Source organism: Malaclemys terrapin, chromosome 1 (assembly GCF_027887155.1).
Source record: "Malaclemys terrapin pileata isolate rMalTer1 chromosome 1, rMalTer1.hap1, whole genome shotgun sequence".
In the NCBI taxonomy this organism is placed as follows: domain Eukaryota; kingdom Metazoa; phylum Chordata; order Testudines; family Emydidae; genus Malaclemys; species Malaclemys terrapin.
Window position 1 is genome coordinate 101,998,822 of NC_071505.1, and position 18,893 is coordinate 102,017,714.

Consider the following 18,893-nt stretch of genomic DNA (forward strand, 5'->3'; position numbering starts at 1 on the left):
CTCCCCATCATCCCATTTTCCCTTATTGCAACTGAAATGAATAAAAAGCTAGGGAAAGAATCTTGACACTGTTGTTTCTTTAAATGTTATGTTGCAGGTATGGCCTCGCATGTGCAAGTTTTCTCCCCTCACACCCTTCAGTCAAGTGCCTTCTGTAGTGTGAAGAAACTGAAAGTGGAACCGAGTTCTAACTGGGATATGACTGGGTACGGCACACATAGCAAAGTCTACAGCCAGACCAAGAACGTGCAGTCCTCTCAAGCAGCAGCAGCAGCAGTCAACGCCTCCCTCCAGATTCCCAACCCGAGTATCCCTTACGAACAGACCATCATCTTTCCAGCAAGCACGGGGCACATCGTGGTGACATCTGCCAGCAGCACTTCCGGTGTCGTTGCAGTGTCTGGGCAAGCATTGGGCGGACCTCACAACCTGATGCGTCGAAGCACTGTGAGCCTTCTGGACACCTACCAAAAATGTGGACTTAAGCGCAAGAGTGAGGAAATTGAGAACACAAGCAGTGTGCAGATAATTGAAGAGCATCCACCAATGATTCAGAACAATGCCAGTGGGGCCACGGTAGCCACTGCCACCACATCCACTGCCACATCCAAAAACAGTGGCTCCAACAGTGAAGGGGATTACCAGCTGGTACAACATGAAGTGCTGTGTTCAATGACCAATACGTATGAAGTATTAGAATTTCTTGGCCGGGGAACCTTTGGGCAAGTGGTCAAATGCTGGAAACGTGGCACTAACGAGATTGTAGCTATCAAGATCCTTAAGAACCATCCTTCCTATGCCCGACAAGGTCAGATTGAAGTGAGCATCCTGGCCCGGTTGAGTACGGAAAGTGCCGATGACTACAACTTTGTCCGAGCCTATGAGTGCTTCCAGCACAAAAATCACACTTGCTTGGTCTTTGAAATGTTGGAGCAGAATCTCTATGATTTTCTAAAGCAAAACAAATTCAGCCCTTTGCCCCTTAAGTACATCCGGCCAATCCTCCAGCAGGTAGCAACAGCCTTAATGAAGCTGAAAAGCTTGGGACTGATTCATGCAGATCTCAAGCCAGAGAACATCATGTTGGTAGACCCATCCCGACAACCATACAGGGTCAAGGTTATAGACTTTGGTTCAGCTAGCCACGTGTCTAAGGCTGTGTGTTCAACCTACCTTCAATCCAGATATTACAGGTAAGAGAGTCGTGTCAAATAATGTCAAGGAAGATGTTTTTTCTGGAAGGTTCTATAAAAACCTCTATGGTCAGCTGTTTTTTCTTGCCATCTTTTGTGTATGTACCGAATGCTGAATTGTGATGGCTGGACTCTCATGATGAGCTGTAGGTTCATTGTCAAAATGAAAGAAAAGTAATTTAACATCTCGGGGTGATGTGGATTAAAAACCTTTGTTAATTTGCAAATAACCTTCAAAAACTGACTGATTAAAAAGGAGTTTGTCAGTTAAAACTGACGAGATAATTTAGAAAAGCCCCCCCCCCCACTCCCACCCCCCACCGCCAATACTCCTGTGTCTGATTGCACAGTGCGAGCCAGATCCTCAGAGTTGCTGAGTTGGTTCATTTCCCTGCAAAGTCAATGCAAGCTACAGCGGTTTGGTTTTAGAACGTTTTTTTTTGATGTACGGTAACTCCTCACTTACCGTCCTCCCACTTAACATTGTTTCGAAGTTACATCGCTGCTTCATTAGGGAACATACTCATTTAAAGTTGTGCAATGCTCCCTTATAACGTCGTTTGGCTGACTTTACAAGGGAGCATTGCACAAGTTCCTCTTCTCCGCCTCCTCCCCCTCCCTTCCTCCCTCCCTCCCAGCGCTTCCCCCGCCTGTTTGGCGATGCTTAGGATTTTCTGGGAGGGAGGGAGAGAGGGAGTGAGTGAGCGGAGAAGCTGCCCCCACCCCGGCAGGCAGGGCCAACCGGAACGCAGGGGCTTTAGGGGCTGCAGGGCCCTGGGCTAAGGGGCCCTGGCCTGCAGCTCTAAAGCCCCTTTTGGAATGTGGCCCTGCAAGCACCAGCCGGAGGACTCAGGAGGAGCAGGGGCAGCCGCGCAGCCAGAGAGAAGTGGCGTTTCCTCTTCAAAGCCGGCCGGAGAGAAGCAGCGCTAAAGCCCCTGCATTCTGAGTGGCTCTGCCTGCCGGGTGGGGAGGGGGCAGCTCCCAGAATCGCGGCCATGGGGGCGGTGCCGCACTGCGCAGAGCCACTTGCACACCCCCTGCACCAAACAGGAGCTGCCCCAGGTAAGTGCTCTGCACCTCCTGCCTGCCCCAGCCCTGAGCCTCCTCCCGCACCCCCACCCTGAGTGCCCTCCTGCACCCTAACTCCCTACCAGACCCTGCACCCCCAGTCCTGAGCCCCAGGGGTAAGCCAGGGGCACCTCCCCACCACTGTACAGTACTGTATATAATGCCTTTTGTCTGCCCCAAAAATATTTCCTTGGAACCTAACCCCCTGCATTTACATTAAATCTTATGGGAAAATTAGATTCGTTTAACATTGTTTCACTTAAAGTTGCATTTTTCAGGAACATAACTACAACGTTAAGTGAGGAGTTACTGTACTTTATAAAAATGATGTGCAACCATATAAAGAAGTTGTCCAAATCCAACAGTTGCCTTGAAATAGTAGTTTTCCAGGCTGTGGGCCCCATGCAAACCCCATTGGAGTCCACAGTCAGAGTCTCATTGACTGCAGTAGGCTGTGGATCAGGCCATACCGGAACACATTTTAGTATATAACTTTGTTTTAATGGTAATTTATTTTCAGTGTTTGAAATTTACTCAGTGTGACAGTCTGTACTCTTATGTTCACCACTTTTACAAGACTATGATGAATTTTGTACAGAGTATGCCTTGTGAGGTATCATTTGAAAACTCATAATTTGCTGATCATTATTGTCCTGATAAAATATTTGTGGCAACATTGTATGTAAAGTTATAAAATTCTACTATATAACATTACTGAGATGTTCCAATTTTAGAAAAGCAGGCACAAACCAGTTCCTCAAAGACAAAAGGCAAACTGATGCCTCAGTCAGGTGTCGACAAAATCAAATGGACTATCACGCGGTTAAGAGGAAAAGAAACTGTTGGAAGTTCTCGTCCACACAGACTTTCTCTCTCTTGAACCGCAGGCTGGAGAATTGAGGGGACACAGCAGTTCATCTGTCCAGATTGTACCCTGGATACTGTCACAGCCAGTAAGAAGGATGAATGAGTATTGTCTATATTTCTGGGTGGAGTTGAGACTGGCATCCTGGCTAAGGTTTATTGATCTCCATTAATTGTTCTTTTTAACCCTTTAACCACAGGCAGGTGCTGTCTTAGGGTGAAATTCAGAATTGTGCAGAGGGCACACAAAAGGCATATGCACCATTTAAGTTCTACTTAAGTCTGTAATATAGGGCTTTCGTAGTACCTAATCCTTGTGCATAGAGAGGGAAGAGGGTTAGGGCACTAGCCTCGCACTTGGGAGACCTGGATTCAATTCCCTATTCCAGAACAGACTGCAGACTGCCTGTTTGCCCTTTAGCCTTTTCGTCCCTAAGTTCCCCATCTGTAAAAATATAGGATAATAGTATTTCCCTACCTGACAAGGGGGTTAGGAGGATAAAGATTGCTAAAGATTATGAAGTGCTGTGAGATATACTGATGAAAAGTGCTACATAAGAGTTAGGTATTATTTGTGCAGCCCCATTGGGGTGAATTTCATCATTGGAGTATGTCTTAACTCAAGAAAGCAAACCTCCCTGTGCAAATATTCTCTCTCAAGAACCTTCCTATTGTCCCAGCCGCTTAGACCCAGAGCACTCCAAGGCTTTACAACTGTGGTACCTCTGTTATATACAGAGAGAGAATTAGCTTACAGATGACAGCTTCACTTAGACATTTTCGGGAATTGTCTCTGTTGTCATAAGTCTCTGAAACAGCATTGAACAGTGGTATGGTGACTTCTTGAAATGATGATGACTTCCGTGAAATGATAACTTGATGACTGATTTGATCAAAATGCCTGTCTCATGGGTTAGATGCAATAGCTGTTTCTTATGTAAAAGCAGATTAGTTGCTCCACTTCTAAAGAGGATGTTCATCTTTTCCAACAGGGGGCTTTTCAAACCCCTTCTCCCCCAAATAACGTAGCTTTCAGACATTACAGGCAAAGCCCAGCAGAGCTGGGAGGTGGGGAAGAGTTAATTTTCACAGTAACAGGAATTTTGACAGCTGTAGCACTGCAGCAGCTGATTTTTATCTGTTTGTCCTTTCCTCTGAAGGAGGCCAAAAAAAAGAGAAAAAAAGCCAGTTTATACCTCAGAAGAGGCTTACTGAATGAAATATTCCACCTGATGACAGTCCCATCTTCCAGGGGAGACATGTTTCTGCTATAAATATGCAAAAGCTTTTAGGGTTGCAATTACCTTGCTGGGTGGAAGAAGAAAAAATATAATGATAATACGGGCATTTTGTTGTCGAGTTATCTGCATTGGAGGCCCAGGTCCCGAGCTGAAAGACAGAAGGGACAGCTGTAATGAAATGTGAGATAGAAAACAGAAATGAAAGCAAAAAATGGTTAGTTCTCAGTGACAGTCACAAAGTGTTTTTGTGACAGTCTCAGGGGAAGAAAAAGCTTAATAACATTCTCTTATTATGCTTTGAAATTTTATTCCTGCCCAGACTGAAGCTGCAACTTGTTAGATAATAATTCCTACTCAACTAATTCCTCTCCAGCTTTCCATTCCTGATGTGAGGGGGAAAGGACAGTAGTTCATCAAAAAAAAGTAGTTGGGATGAATTACATCGGCAGGGGGCTGCTGATGAAGGTAAATTCAAATAATGGGCAAAATTCATATTCTTCTTCCTTATTTTCTTATGGGGGTGGGGAATAGCAGAAAATAAAGGCCTGCTCCAAAGAGAGGCATTTTCATGCTGGGGTAAACATCTTGAATAATAAATCCATTTAATTTATGCTTGATTTTCTTGCGAGGGCTATAAAGAAGTGATGGTATGACAGGTGCTTGGCTGGCTGGTTCTTGCTCACATGCTCAGGGCCTAACTGTTCACTATAGGAAAGGAATTCTCCCCCAGGACAGATTGGCAGTGACCTCAGGGGTTTTCCGCCTTCCTCTGCAGCATGTGGGTGTGTGTCTCTTGCCAAGATTTTCTGGGTATCTCTCACTTAATCATTTCCCTGCCATTGTGAGGGCCTTGAACATTGGTGCATCTTGGTTCCCCCTATTCTCTGCTAAGGTTGCCAGGTGTCCGATTTTCGACTGGAATGCCCGGTCGAAAAGGAACCCTGGCGGTTCTGGTCGGCACTGCCGACCGGGCCGTTAAAAATCCAGTCGGTGGCACAGCGGGGGCCCGGGGCTAAGGCAGGCTCCCTGCCTGCCCTAGCTCCACACAGTTCCCCGAAGCGGCTGCCTGTGAGCGCGAGGGCAGCGCACGGAGCCTCCCTGGCCGCCCATGTGCCTAAGGGCCGCAGGGACCTAGTGGCCACTTCCTGGGAGCTTGGTAAGCACTATCAACCTGCAGTCCCCTCCCGCACCCAAACTTCCTCCTGAATCACACATGCCCATACACACCCCAAGCCCCTACCCCAGCTCTGAGCCCTCTCCTGCACTCCAAACCCCGCATCCCTGGCCCCACACCAGAGCCGGCACCCCCAGCAGGAGCTCTCACACCCTCCTGCACCCCAACCCTCTGCCCCATCCCTGTGAAAGTGAGGGTGGGAGGGGAGATGGAGCGAGCAGGGGGAGGGGCCTCGGAGAAGGTGTGAGGCAGGGGCAGGGCAGGAAGTGGGAAAGGAGTGTTCGGTTTTGTGCGATTAGAAAGTTGGCAACCCTATTCTCTGCCTGCAGCACACATTAATCTAGTCTCCTGTGGGCTGTGATACTTTGGTCTCATTTTGGTTGTTGGGTTTAGTGAGCGGGTGCTGGGTGGTGTGGTGGCCTGATATACAGGAGGTCACACTAGATGATCTGGTGGTGCCTTCTGGCCTTAAACTCTATGAATTAAGAATTGGGAAATGTAAGTTGTGTCAAGAAAACAGAAAAACCCATTAGACTAAGAATAGTCTTTCCAGGGAAGTGACAGAAGTCCCCTTGCCTGAAACATTTAAAACCAGACTAGACAAAGCACTAGAGAATAGACTGCAGAGGGCACTCCTGAAGTGGCAGGAAGGACTCAATGACCTAGTAGGTATAATTGGGCCCTAAAGACAGTATAAGCAGTCCAGGGACGAACACCCCAGTGTGAGAGTGATCATCTGATGGTGTAGAGCTGACACAGGGGTTCTTACATCATTCTCTCTCCCTGTTGCAGGTGTAGCCGTGGAAAAGGGGCATGGCTGGAGGAGAGCAGGTGCGGCCAGGAAGCCCCTGGGCTACTCTGATACTCAGCTGTTTTTTTGGCCCCTTCAGGCTACTGTAGCACAGCACAGGGGAACTGAACTCTGTAGACCTGCACCAGGATCAGGGGGATGAAAAGACGAGCTTTTTAAAACCAGTTTAGCACATCCCAAAGTCTGGCCCTTACTGGCCCGATCTTCAGCAACAATAGCTCTGACTGAAGTCAGTGGTTGCTGCCTGATGCTCATGACCTTTGAAAATCAGGCCATATGGCTGTAACGTTTCTGATTTGTGTCAAGTATCGGGGGTAGCCGTGTTAGTCTGTATCCACAAAAACAACAAGGAGTCCGGTGGCACCTTAAAGACTAACAGATTTAATTGGGCATAAGCTTTCGTGGGTAAAAAACCCACTTCTTCAAATATATCTGTTAGCCTTTAAGGTGCCACCGGACTCCTTGTTTCTGATTTGTGTGTTACACTGCCTCCTTTGGACCTCATTTTCTCCTCTTTTCTGTGGGAGAAAATATATAATCACCTGGGATGGGGGCCTCCAAGTTCCCCCTCATCTCACATTTTAACTACTTTTTCCCTTTTCCACTTCACTGTGGTATAACTGTGATTTTCTTTCCAGCTGAGGGGAGTTCCTTGGGACTCTGTTAGCTAAGGACAGTCACAGCGAGTGTTGACAGGCGTCTGGTTATGCCTGGTTGAAAAGGGACCCTGGCACCGGTCAACACAACTGACCGGGCCGCTAACAATCCTGTTGGCCGCAGCACCAGTGGGGCAGCCAGGCTCCATGCCCAGCTCTGCGTGGCTCCCAGGAAGCGGCCAGCAAGTCCTTCCGGCTCCTAGGCGTAGGGGCTGCCAGGGGGACTCTGCACGCTGCCCCTGTCTGCAGGCGCCTCCCCAAGCACCAGCTCTGCAGCTCCCATTGGCTGGGAACCATGGCCAATGGGAGCTGCAGGGGCGGTGCCTGCAGGCGGGGGCAGCATGCGGAGCCCCCTGGCCGCCCCTCTGCCTAGGAGCCAGAGGGACATGACACCGCTTACCGGGAGCCACTTGAGGTCAGCGCAGCCCAGAGCCCGCACCCCAATCCCCCTCCCATGCCCAACCCCCTGCCCCAGCTCAGAACCCCCTCCCGCACCCAAACTCCCTCCCAGAGTCTGCACCCCACACCCATTCTGCACCCCAACCTCCTGCCCCAGCTCTAAGCCCCCTCCCGCACCCAAACTCCCTCCCGGAGCCCGTACCCCACATACCTTCCTGCACCCCAACCCCCAGCCCAGAGCCGCCTCCCACACTCTGAATTCCTCGGCCCCACCCCCGAGCCCTCTCTTGTACCCCATACCACTCATCCCCGGCCCCAGACCAGAGTCTGCACCCGCAGCCGGAACTCTCACCCCTCCCATACCCCAATCCTATGCTCCAGCCTGGTGAAAATGAGCACATGAGCGAGGATGGGGGAGAGCAAGTGATGGAGGGAGTGGAGATGGAGGGACGGGGGCCAGGCCTCAGAGAAGGGGTGGGCAAGGGAGGGCATCAGGGGAGGGGTGGGGCAAGGGTGTTCGTTTTTTTGCAATTAGAAAGTTGGCAACCCTAGTCACTGCTCAGGAACATAAGACACTCCCTACTCCCAGAGACTAAGGGCCTGATTCTGTGTTTCTGTGGCACATGCAAGAAAGGGAGGGGTGGGGCAAAGGTGACATTAAACCACCTTTGTGCTCCTGGTATTGTTAGCCTGTCCAAGGCCTTCCTAGCCTTAGCATAAGTTTAAGTCACCTCAGGGCTGCTCTGGCTTGTTTTCAGTGGCCCCCTATGGGCTGTATGGCATGGCTGCAGTGTAAAATATTGGCCTTGCCTCCTCTCACCCCTGGCACATCCTTACAACATGGGCTGCAGGGGGAATCTTTGTAGGCACAAGCTGTTCAAGGTAATCTGCTGCTCTAGGCAAAACTTCAGTATGCCGCCCTCCTCCTATCTTCTTGTCTGCATGGCGCTGCAGACCGGTCTACGTGGGTGTGAACTGCAGAGTGCTCTAATGTGTGACTCTCTAACTGCCCCATGTAGCCCCTGCCGGTATGAGCTAAAAGGGACCTAGTGCGCGCTAACATAGAGTTTGAAACAGGGCTACATCAGCGGGAACCGTTAGTTTGTGCCAGCAGGGTCTACACGGGGCTGTTATGCTCACCACAATAGTTCATAGTGCTCTATAATTCACACCGCTGTAGACTGGTCTGCAGTGCTGTGTAGACAAGCCTCAAAAGCTGCTTCTCCCAGAAATCTGCCGCCCTAGGCAGCTGCCTAGTTTATCCATAGCTAGAGTACCTGCTACGTGTGGGGCTGTTGTGGCACCCCTCAGTGATTTCTCTCCTTTTCTGTCATCCCAGCGGTATAAAGGTGCCGGAGTGCAGCCTCTAGGAATGCAGCTCTCTCTAGCCCTTGCTGTCCCAAATCTGCATTTCGCTCACAGTAATGCGGAGGGAGCCCACCTGACAGTGTCAGGGTGAAAGTGTGAATGCTGGGAAGTCATCTTGCCTATGTATTGACTCACATTTAAGCAATAGGAAAGCCCCAGTGTCACTGACACCCCTCAGCTTGCTCCAAGTGAAGACACTGGCAGAACGACCTTTACTGGGAACAAACTCAGATCTTGAATGAAAAGTGAGGGTTCCTGTCTTGGTTGCTCTTTCAAATCTTAAGGGTTGGGTTTAAATATTTGGTTATGGCTGCTTCTGAAAGAAAGAAAGGAAGAAACCAGAGGCAAGATGTCCCCTGTCTTTCCCACCCCCAGCCTGTGTGCGGGAAGCTGTATCCAAGCTGCTAACACTACCAGTTCATCAGTATAAGCCCAGACACCTGATGGTTTCATCGCCAAGGAGCAATTACACTTGCATACTTTTTTTTTCTAAATCATTGATCAGCCATTCAGGGACAATCCCACTTAGTTCTAATTTAGTTGTCAGCCTTTTACATTAGCCTTTTCACCCCAAGCAGAGATTTTGTCAGTGTTGTGGTCAGAGATGTCGGTGAAAAGGGGAGTACGGTGTGGTGAGGAGAAGCCTTTTTTCTCCTCCACTTCTTCACTGAGATATAAATCATGCCAGTTTCAATCAAACCAATATGCATCCTATATCACTCCTACCCTGCCTGACGCCTAAATGGTAGATAAAATGACACCCGTGGATGTGGCTGGGTGCCACTTTAACTTTCTAATAGAAATGGTTCCTAACTTGCAGCCCAATAACCAGGGGCTCTGTTCTTGTCAAGTATCAGAAGATAAGGAGGTTTGGGTCTGACCAATGAACCTTCAAAGAGAAGGTTAAGTGGTGACTTGATCATAGTCCATAAGTACCTATGCTGGGAACAGAAATATGACTAGAGAAAGCTTTGTAGTCTAGCTGACAAAGGTATAACAAGACCCAATGGCTGAAAGCTGAAGCTAGCCAAATTCAGACTAGAAATAAGGTGCAAATTTTTAGCAGTGAGGGTCATTGATCATTGGAACAACTTTTCAAAGGATGTGGTGGATCCTCCATCACTGGACATTTTAAAATCAGGATCTGATGGTTTTCTAAAAGATCTGCTCTAGCTCAAACAGGAATTAGTTCAGGGAAGCCCCCTGGCCTATGTTGTGCAAGAAGTCAGACTAGCTAATCACCACAGTCCCTCCTGGATTGATAATCTATAAACAGGGTACTTTCTAGGAAAACCTAAATTTTGTGGAGAGTGGTGGCCATGGTTCAGTAGGTATCACTGCTCCATCTGAGTCAGCACTGACTCATTGGTGTTAGGGGTCACTGTACTCGTAGAAGTGCAATCTTTCGGATTACACATAAAACTGAGGTCTTGATTCCAGGCAGTCATTAAATGTCCCACGTTACTTTTCTTATGAATAGGGATGTTCACTCCAGTCAAATTCCAGCTTGGGGAATTACATTCTGTATGCCTAAATTCCCCTGCAGTTTCAACTGGATATGTTCTTCTCCATTTCTTGTCTGCCAAATGGTATTGCTGGGCCTTGCTAAAACAGCTGCTATGTTTCACTGCAGAGGTTGCTATATTTCACTTGTAGGGGAAATAATCACTTTATGAAGTATATATATATATATAACGCGTAACATGCTTTGCAATAATTTAGGAGGCAGAATACTACAAATGTAAGATTATGATTATCACCTCTGCCCTATAAACAAATAAAAATAACCGGAATGCTTGGTTTGAAAAGTATTTGGAGTGTAGTGTAAGTGGCCGGGGCTTTGGATGCTTATGTTGGAGGTACGTGGGAAATATTGAAATATTCAGGCTGTTGAGAATAATATTTGTGAGCAGCTTGGAAAGATGGTTTCATTGTTGCCACTATGCTGTAGGGAAATGTATAGATATTGTGTGCAAAGCTTTCCTGCCGTGTCTGGAAATACTAGCAATATGATACTACACACTTATTGGCTGATAAATTTCTAGACTATTTTAGTGAGTAAATGGCTTTCTGGCTATTTTACAAGTTTCTTTTGCCTGAATTTGTTAGATTAGCTAGGTAAACATCGGTATTTGTGATGGTGAGAACTGGACATAGTATTTCCTGACCCTTAGCTCTGTCAAAGCCCCTTATTCCTGTCCTGCCACACCTTGTGCTCCTCTAATCTCCTCAAATGGCAAAGCTAATGCATTTAACTTGCAAAATCTTCCGCAATTCTGGGCCCCGACACTTCTCTCCAAAAATACTTCAAATTTAGATCTGATGCACCTTCTGTTCTTCCAGCGGTGGGATCCAATAGCTCTCTCCCAGTGCGCTTCAGTCCTTCTCTGCTTTGCCTGTCCTGTGTGTCTTTGAGGTCCAGACCGTCAATTGTGCAAGATTACCTGATGGTTTTGAGAGGATGTTCCCTCTCTCGACTAGAATGAAACCACAAGCGCATCACTGGTAATCAAAGGTCACAAAGCCTCCCTGAACTGAATGCAAAGTGCACAAACTCACTACCTACAGGGCACTTCCTCCTCCTCCACTAAGCTGCCCCTCTCACTGCTGCATCACTGAATTTTCTTTGTGAGCCTTTATTTTCAGATCCTTGTTTTAAAAAGTGAGATACCTGAAGAGCCATTTATCCTGCTCTGAAGGGATTAGGAAGGCCATGCGTTCTGCACCCGTTGGCTAGCTCCATTGGCTCATTTCAGAGCCGGCCCAGCCTGCTTTCCTGCTTTTAAGAGCAGAACAGCCTGGACTTTTTAATTTTTGTTGAACTTGTGAGTATGAAGTGAAGGTCAGTCTAAGTTCTTCCATGAAAAGCATTTCCATAATCCGCTTTACCAGCATCTTATTGCAACCTGATGGACACACTGGCATGCAGATGTGTTCCTAGATACAGGACTGTAGACATCTTCCTTTCCCATCTGTATTGACATGAATGGTCCCCTCATCTTTCCATACTGGTCTCTCACACTCCCTTGTCTCCATCCCAGTGGGTTGGCTATGATATAAAAGTACCTTGGACTATAGTGTGTAGCAGAGACGATACAGACTAATACTGGATTTTATAAGGGGCAGTGCAAGACTGGAGTTCCTCTTCGCAGTTGGTAAAGTCTGGTCTATTTAATTTCTCCTCCCATTTCAGGGATACAAAAATTCCAGGTGACTTTTGGGTGCCACAGTGTTGCAGAACGGCGAGTACATTTTAGAAGACTTGTGGGGTGGAGAGGAAACAAATATCCCATTTAAAACAATTCTGCATCTATACCAGACATGTACCAAGGAGGCTGGAGTTTGGATTTGCTTTTGCAGAACAAAAGCTAAGTTGAGGAAGTTTTGCAAAACCAATACCAGGGTTAGCTGAATCTTGGTTCCATTTTATCTAAACCACCAAAGTTGGGAGGGAAATTGAGGTTCCAGCTTGAAAGCTTTTGGCTTTCTCAGAGCTCTTGATGGCCAAGCCAGTATGGCTTTGGTTTTGCAAAACCAAAGCAGGAGTGGTTCTAAACCAGGTTCCATTTTATCTAAATGACCACAGAATGGGGATGAAAAGCCAGTGGAGCTCCCACCCTGCTCTGAACAGAGGTTATGCACTCTGCATATTCTAAATTTACCCTCTTCCTGGGATTTGGTTTTATTGAGAATAACAAAACCTAGACCTCACCCTAAGCTTTCTCTTCAAGCCTGGCTGTTCCTAGGGTTTTCCCTGCAAAACCTCCTCTGTTACACCCCTAGTTCCCTCCACTGAGAGAGAGAGACACATTCCAGCTCCTTTTTTGTCCTGTTGGAGTTAACAAGCGACCCCTTTCTGACTGAGCAGTAATTACACTGCATCTCAGCCTGGGGCAGGCACCTGACATCAGGAGAACTCAAAAAAAGGAGCCTGGTATCCATTCCTATGCAGACTATTAAAGGCTGCCATTCTGTTCCAGGGAGATTCAAGAAAGGATTATGTATTAATTAAATGTATAAAATATGTCCAGTTATGCATATCACAAGATACACAATAATAATAAAACACACTATTTGTGTAGAAGAAAACAGGGGGACACTTCCCAGAACACTGCTGAGCCGAACAGAGACACTTCTCATCCAAACATCCCCAACCCAAACCCCTAAAGCCTGAGGAAAGAGAGCGGTCTTGTGCTTTGCTCTAAAGGTTAATCCATGCTTCTTCCTGAGCCAAAGAAGAAATGAATTCCAGAACTGAGGGCCCTCTACTTAGAATGCTGTATCTAATGGTCCCTAAGGCAATGGATACACAGAGGTCTTCCAAGGGATACATCAACTCATCTAGATATTTGCCTTATTTTACAATAGACGACATAAAAAGCACTAGCGAAGTCAGTACAAACTAAAATTTCATACAATGACTTGTTTATACTGCTCTATATACTGTACACTGGAATGGAAGTACAATATTTATATTCCAATTGATTTATTTTATAGTTATATGGTCAAAATGAGAAAGTAAGCACTTTTTCAGTAATATTGTGCTGTGACACTTCTGTATTTTTATGTCTGATTTTGTAAGCAGGTAGTTTTTAAGTGAAGTGAAACATGGGGGTAGGCAAGACAAATCAGACTCTTGAAAGGGATACAGTAGTCTGGACAGGTTGAGAGCCACTGCTCTAGGTGACAAATCTAGGGCCTCTTAGATAAAACACCCCAGTACATCTCAGCTTCCTGGCAGCTCATGGAGAGAGAGCCAGGCCCCAGACCAGTTACTCTGTAGAGTTTGCTCTACAGAGCAAAGTCAAAAGCTTGAATTGTACCAAGAAGCAAACAAGAAGACAGCATAGTGGTTAGAAGACAGGTCTAATATGTTCCCAATGGCTAATACTGCTGTTCAGGTGAGCAGGCTCATTCTACAGTGGCTGTAGATTCCAAACATTGCAATAATCCAAGGAGACACAAAGGCATGGGTCACAGATCCGAGGAAAGGTTGCAGACATCCCATTGCACACACAGGTGAAAAAAGATTTTTGCCATCAACGTCACCATTAAACAGAGGAGTAACCAGAGACCCAAAAGCACTGTACCGTCTGGGCTTTAGCCCATCTGTTCTCTATATCCTGTATTTTCTGTATTTCTTTCCCAATCTTCTTCGCTGCTAGGGTTATTTGCATTAAAAAGGATGTTTTTTTCTGAACAGGTCATAATTTCCAGATGCTTATCTCCCTGACCTGAAGTCATAATCCCTGCAAGTTAGGGGCATCACAATCGGTTAATGTGGAAATGGACAGAATTTCCAGAGTGACAAACAGAGGTGGATTAAGACTTCAGGTGTGGGAATGAGCAGCAGGAGCAGAGGAATTTCTAAGCAAAGATCCTGTTTTTATGAAAATGGCCATTGTACAAAAGAACAAGAGAAATACAGAAAATAAGGGAAATGCAAATTTGTTTCTAAAAAAAAAAAGAATGTTTTCCCAAAGCATCAGCAGCTCTTCAAGTGTGTCAGTGATTTGCCATCATAGCAGGTGCAAAGCTTTAAAACAAGCAGTGCCTTCTGAAATATACCTTGCCACAGCTTTCAAATGTATCTGTGTATGTCTCCTTTAAATGGTCAGATGTTTTTGTGGTTCAGGCAGTGAACTGGTACTAAGAGTTCAATTCCCAGCTCTGACACAGACTGCCCGTGGGACCTTGGGCAAGTCACTTCATCTCTCTAAGCCACAGGTTCGCAATTGTAAAATGTTGGATAATAACATTTCCATTCTCCCACCCTTTGTCTATCTTGTCTACTTAGATTTTAAATTCTCTGGGCAGGAACTTTCTCTTTCTGTGTGTGTTTGTACAGTGCCTAGCAAAATGGGGCCCCAACCCTGGGCAGGACACTACAATTACACAAATAAATGTAGGGATTATTGGGATATAGGGAGATTCTGTGCCTGAATCGGGGTGACAAATGCAGCAGCCTGTGGTAATGGTATCATTTCAGCACAGAGGTACTTATCCTGGCAAAGCTACAGGGTCACCTTTGTATTCAGTGGAGTTGCAGAGCCCCAAAATAATTACAGAGTAACATCTTGCCATTATATTATGACATCTGCATCACTGTGATACAGCGCCATATTCTGAGCTGGTGCCAGGAGACATACACAGATACATTTGAAAGCTGTGGCAAGGTATCTTTCACACACATTGCAATGTAACATCAGGACATAGCATCACAATTGTTTTGTGCATTGGCATGAGGCAGGGTGAGGATCCACCCTTGTGAATGCCATCTTTGCAGACCGCCAGACCAGGGCAAACACTGTAAACAAAAAACCCCATGCATTCCAGTTTTGAAACAAAGATGTTTCGGCAGTGTCTGCACACCTCTGGTATCCACTTTCCACCGATATCCTAGCAAATGAGTTTCCTGGCAGGAATGATTCCAGATTTTAAGGGCTGTTAAGAAAGCCAGTGCTGACTATGTAGACAATTTTGCATTGGAAACTTGATTGTAAATTACACTTACCCAGTCAGTGAATAGGACTGTACTGTAGGGTGTCACCTCAAATCTAAGCAAGAGCTGACATTTCAAATATCTACAAGTATTATTCGCCAAACCTCATTGGTGAATAATGTCAAACACCACATAATTCGAGGAAAATTGTGATCTGATCAGATAACTTGTGAAAAGAAAAGAAGACAACAGTCAAATAAGCTTTGTTAGTGGTTTGCCCAGCTCCACTTACAGAAACCCAGGAGCCAGAGCACTAAGTGAATTACTCAGTGAATCATTCAGCCAGTGTTGCATCGTAGTGTAATACCGAGCATCCCTGCTTTTGCTGCCAAACTAGTTTTGGTAAAGCTATGAGGAATGATCAGGATTTCAAGGTTACATTCCCCATACATTAGACTGAGTCACATTCTTTTCTGATATTCTGTCTCTGATATTACCACAATAACGAGCAAGTCACGGGATTTCCTGCCTTCTGTTTTCTTCTTTCAAGCTCTATAAGCACAACAAGTCTCTTCCTGGGTTGCAGACTGATAAGGTGATATAAAATTCAAGGTCACTGTGCTATTTACTGTACCAGGGCAGGCCCTGAAATGGCTATAAAGAGTTTGTTTTATTTAGCAGCAGAAATCCAAACCATCCTGTTTCAGCCCTTGGTGGGGTACTTTACGGTATGTCTACACTACATTGTAAACAGACTCGGACTTGTGGAGTCGGTGTTTCCAAACCCATGCTCAAGCATTCACATTGCATTGTAAACCTGGGCTTACAATTGCTAGACCAGGTCTTACAGGCATGCTAACGCGTCCATACTGTATTACCCAGGCCTTCTGACTGGGATCTGCGGCTTGAGCTGCATCCCCATTGCAAAATGACAGGGCTTGGATCTGAGTCAAAGCGGGACTTAGGCTCTGACCCATGCCCCAGGTTCTGAGTTCTTGCTGATCCAAGTCAGACTGATTTGTATATGGACAGAAGGGAGGTGTGGGCTCAGACCTGAGTCAGAGCTTGGCTTAGTATGCAGCATAGACATGCCCTTAGATTAGGGTTACCAACTTCCTGATTGCAGAAAACCAAACACCCTTGCCCCACCTCCTACCCTGTAGCTCTGCCCCTTCTGTGAGGCCCCACCCCCATCACTCCAGGCCCCCTCCCTCCATCGCTCGCTGTCCCCTACCCTCGCGCATTCGCTGATTTTCATTGGGCTGGCACAGAGGGCTGGGGTGTGGGAAGGGGTCCGGGCTCTGGGTTGGGGTTGCTGGCTCTGAGATGGGGCCAGAAATGTGGGGTTCAGGGTGTGGGAGACGGGCTCTGTCTGGGGCAGGGTGTTGGGGTTTGGGAGGAGGTGCGGGGTGAAGGCTCCAGGAGGGAGTTTGGTGTGGGCTCATGGCTGGGGCCGGGGTGTTGGGCTGCAGGAGGGAGTTCTGGGTGCAGGCTCTGGGCGGCTCCTGGAAGCAGCCGGCATGTCTCTCCAGCTCCTAAGCGGAGGCGCAGACAGGCAGCTCTGTGTGCTGCCCCCATCCAAAGGCACTGCCCCTGCAGCTTCCATTGGCCATGGTTCCCAATGGAAAGCTGCAGAGCTGTTGCTCGGGGTGGGGCCAGTGTGCAGAGCCCCGGTGGCTGCCGCTGTGCCTAGGAGCTGGAGGGACATGCCGGCTACTTCCAGGAGCTGAGTAAGGAGCCTGCCAGCCCCGTGCCAATCAGACTTTTAATGATCTGGAGCTGCCAGGTCCCTTTTCGACCGGGCGTTCCGGTCGAAAACTGGACACCTGGCAACAATACCTTAGATTGCTGGTCCATACTGGTGAGAGGTGTACTGCATGGTAGTAAATATACCCATAACCCTCCGGTGGATTGGGAAGGAACATGTTAAAATACACCAGGAGGTACTTTCCTATTCATTGTCATTTCCAAGTCACAGCACAATTAGCAGGGCCTAAACAGGAGCTGAGGTAGGAGTTAGCTCTAAACTGACATGTGAGAGAACTTGAGTTTGATTTTCTCTCTTGGTCCCTCAGGCCTAGACCCTGAAAAGTATTTAGGTGCCTGACTCTCATTGAAATCAGTGGGAATTAGAGGCCTAAATACCTTTCCATGGCTGGAAGCAGTACCGTTTTCCATCTCCTCCCTGTCAGGTCACTCCTTAAGCATGAAAAAGGGGGAGAAGGGAGAAAGGACTCATTTTCTCAGGCATTGTAACAGGGTGGTGGCAGCTGTTCTTTAGGAACAGCAGAGCATGGCAACCCACAAGCACTGCTCCAGGAAGAGGTGGTTGATGAAGGAGAAAGTGCCAATATAACATGTCATTTCATGATTTTGTGTGTCATTTGCCACTTATTTCAACACTTGTGCCAGGTCACTGTGCTCGCTGGCGAATGGCCAATGAGAACCACAATGAGCTGACGAACCATTGGCACTAGATCAGCACCTGAAGTGTGAAAATAAGATTAGTTACTAGGGAGATTTGTCATCCATTCCTGTTGAATAAAAAGGCAGCACTAAGGACACCATTGACACAGGACTTCAATGGATGTTTTACCCAAATTGGGATTTGGTACCAAATGTTTAAATACATCAGCCTGTACCTTAAGTGCCCCCTTTCCCCACAACATTGCTCTCAGTAATCAAGAGCTGTGTGTGTTATACAGAGGCAGGTGTATTAGACAGATCAGTTATTTGATGAGGTCCATGTGAACTACTCCCCAGCACAGTGCATTCGGGAAACTAAATTACACTACCCTTATGATAAAGAGCATTCTGGAGTTGTGGATAGTATCTCCCACCCTATTGCTTAATAGGGGTGTTGCTAGATAAGTGATTGGAGTTGGTTTATAAAAGGATGCATCAGAACAAGTAGAGGTAAATTACCTGAAGAGACCTTGATCAATACATATATATAAAAAGAGTGTTAGAGAGTCATACCCTTCAGACTCCATCCAGACTCTGACTTTGGTGCCTAAAGTTTCTGCCTCGGTGCCTGCAAACTATTGCTGCACCTGTGATGCTTTAAATTAGTCCCAGCTGGAGGTAAAGGCAGCTGATTGTCAGGAAGTTGCTAACAGCTGCAGTGTCTTTCTCCGGGAGGAAGCTGGAGGAAAAGAATATTCTCTATCAGGTGAGAGTTTCTACCTTGGCTGGGTAATATTTATCTCTCTGACTCATTTTAGCTGAGCTGTTGCTACTTAGTTAATTGTTTAAATAGGGAAATAAGGACAAAAAGTTTGCTGTTCCCTTTGGGGAAGGGTGGTGAAGAGTGAACTCTGTGGTGCTGTAAAAGAAAAAGGACACAGGTACCCTATGACAAACATTCAGTGCAAAGAGAGAATTAGAAATCGAAGAGGAATGTCTCTAGGGTCCTGGAGGGGGGAAGACACTTGGCAAGCAGTTTTCCCCCTAGTATGTGGCTTCCTGAGAGCCTATCTTCCCTGGGTAAAAAAAGGTGTGGGGAGGAATTTAAGGCCAGATTTTACCACTCTTATTCACTGTGAGTGGTTCCTCACACTGTGAATCATTTCATTGATTTCAGCAGACTTGCTTGTGGATTTACCATAACTCCTGAGTGTGTAGTTGTGCTGCCCCAGGAGCAGATCAGGAACAACGTGAGATGAGAGCTAGGCAAA

At 46.8% G+C, this 18,893-nt stretch overlaps 1 protein-coding gene across 2 annotated transcripts in view; it reads left to right on the forward strand.

Moving 5' to 3' along the window:
* The window catches only part of HIPK2 (homeodomain interacting protein kinase 2), a 190,851-nt gene that overhangs the window by 54,663 nt on the left and 117,295 nt on the right, over window positions 1-18,893 (forward strand). For both annotated transcript variants that reach the window (XM_054033549.1, XM_054033559.1), the window contains exon 2: window positions 98-1,193. In XM_054033549.1, the coding sequence (XP_053889524.1) occupies window positions 98-1,193 (1,096 nt within the window). The remainder of the gene's footprint in view (window positions 1-97; window positions 1,194-18,893) is intronic.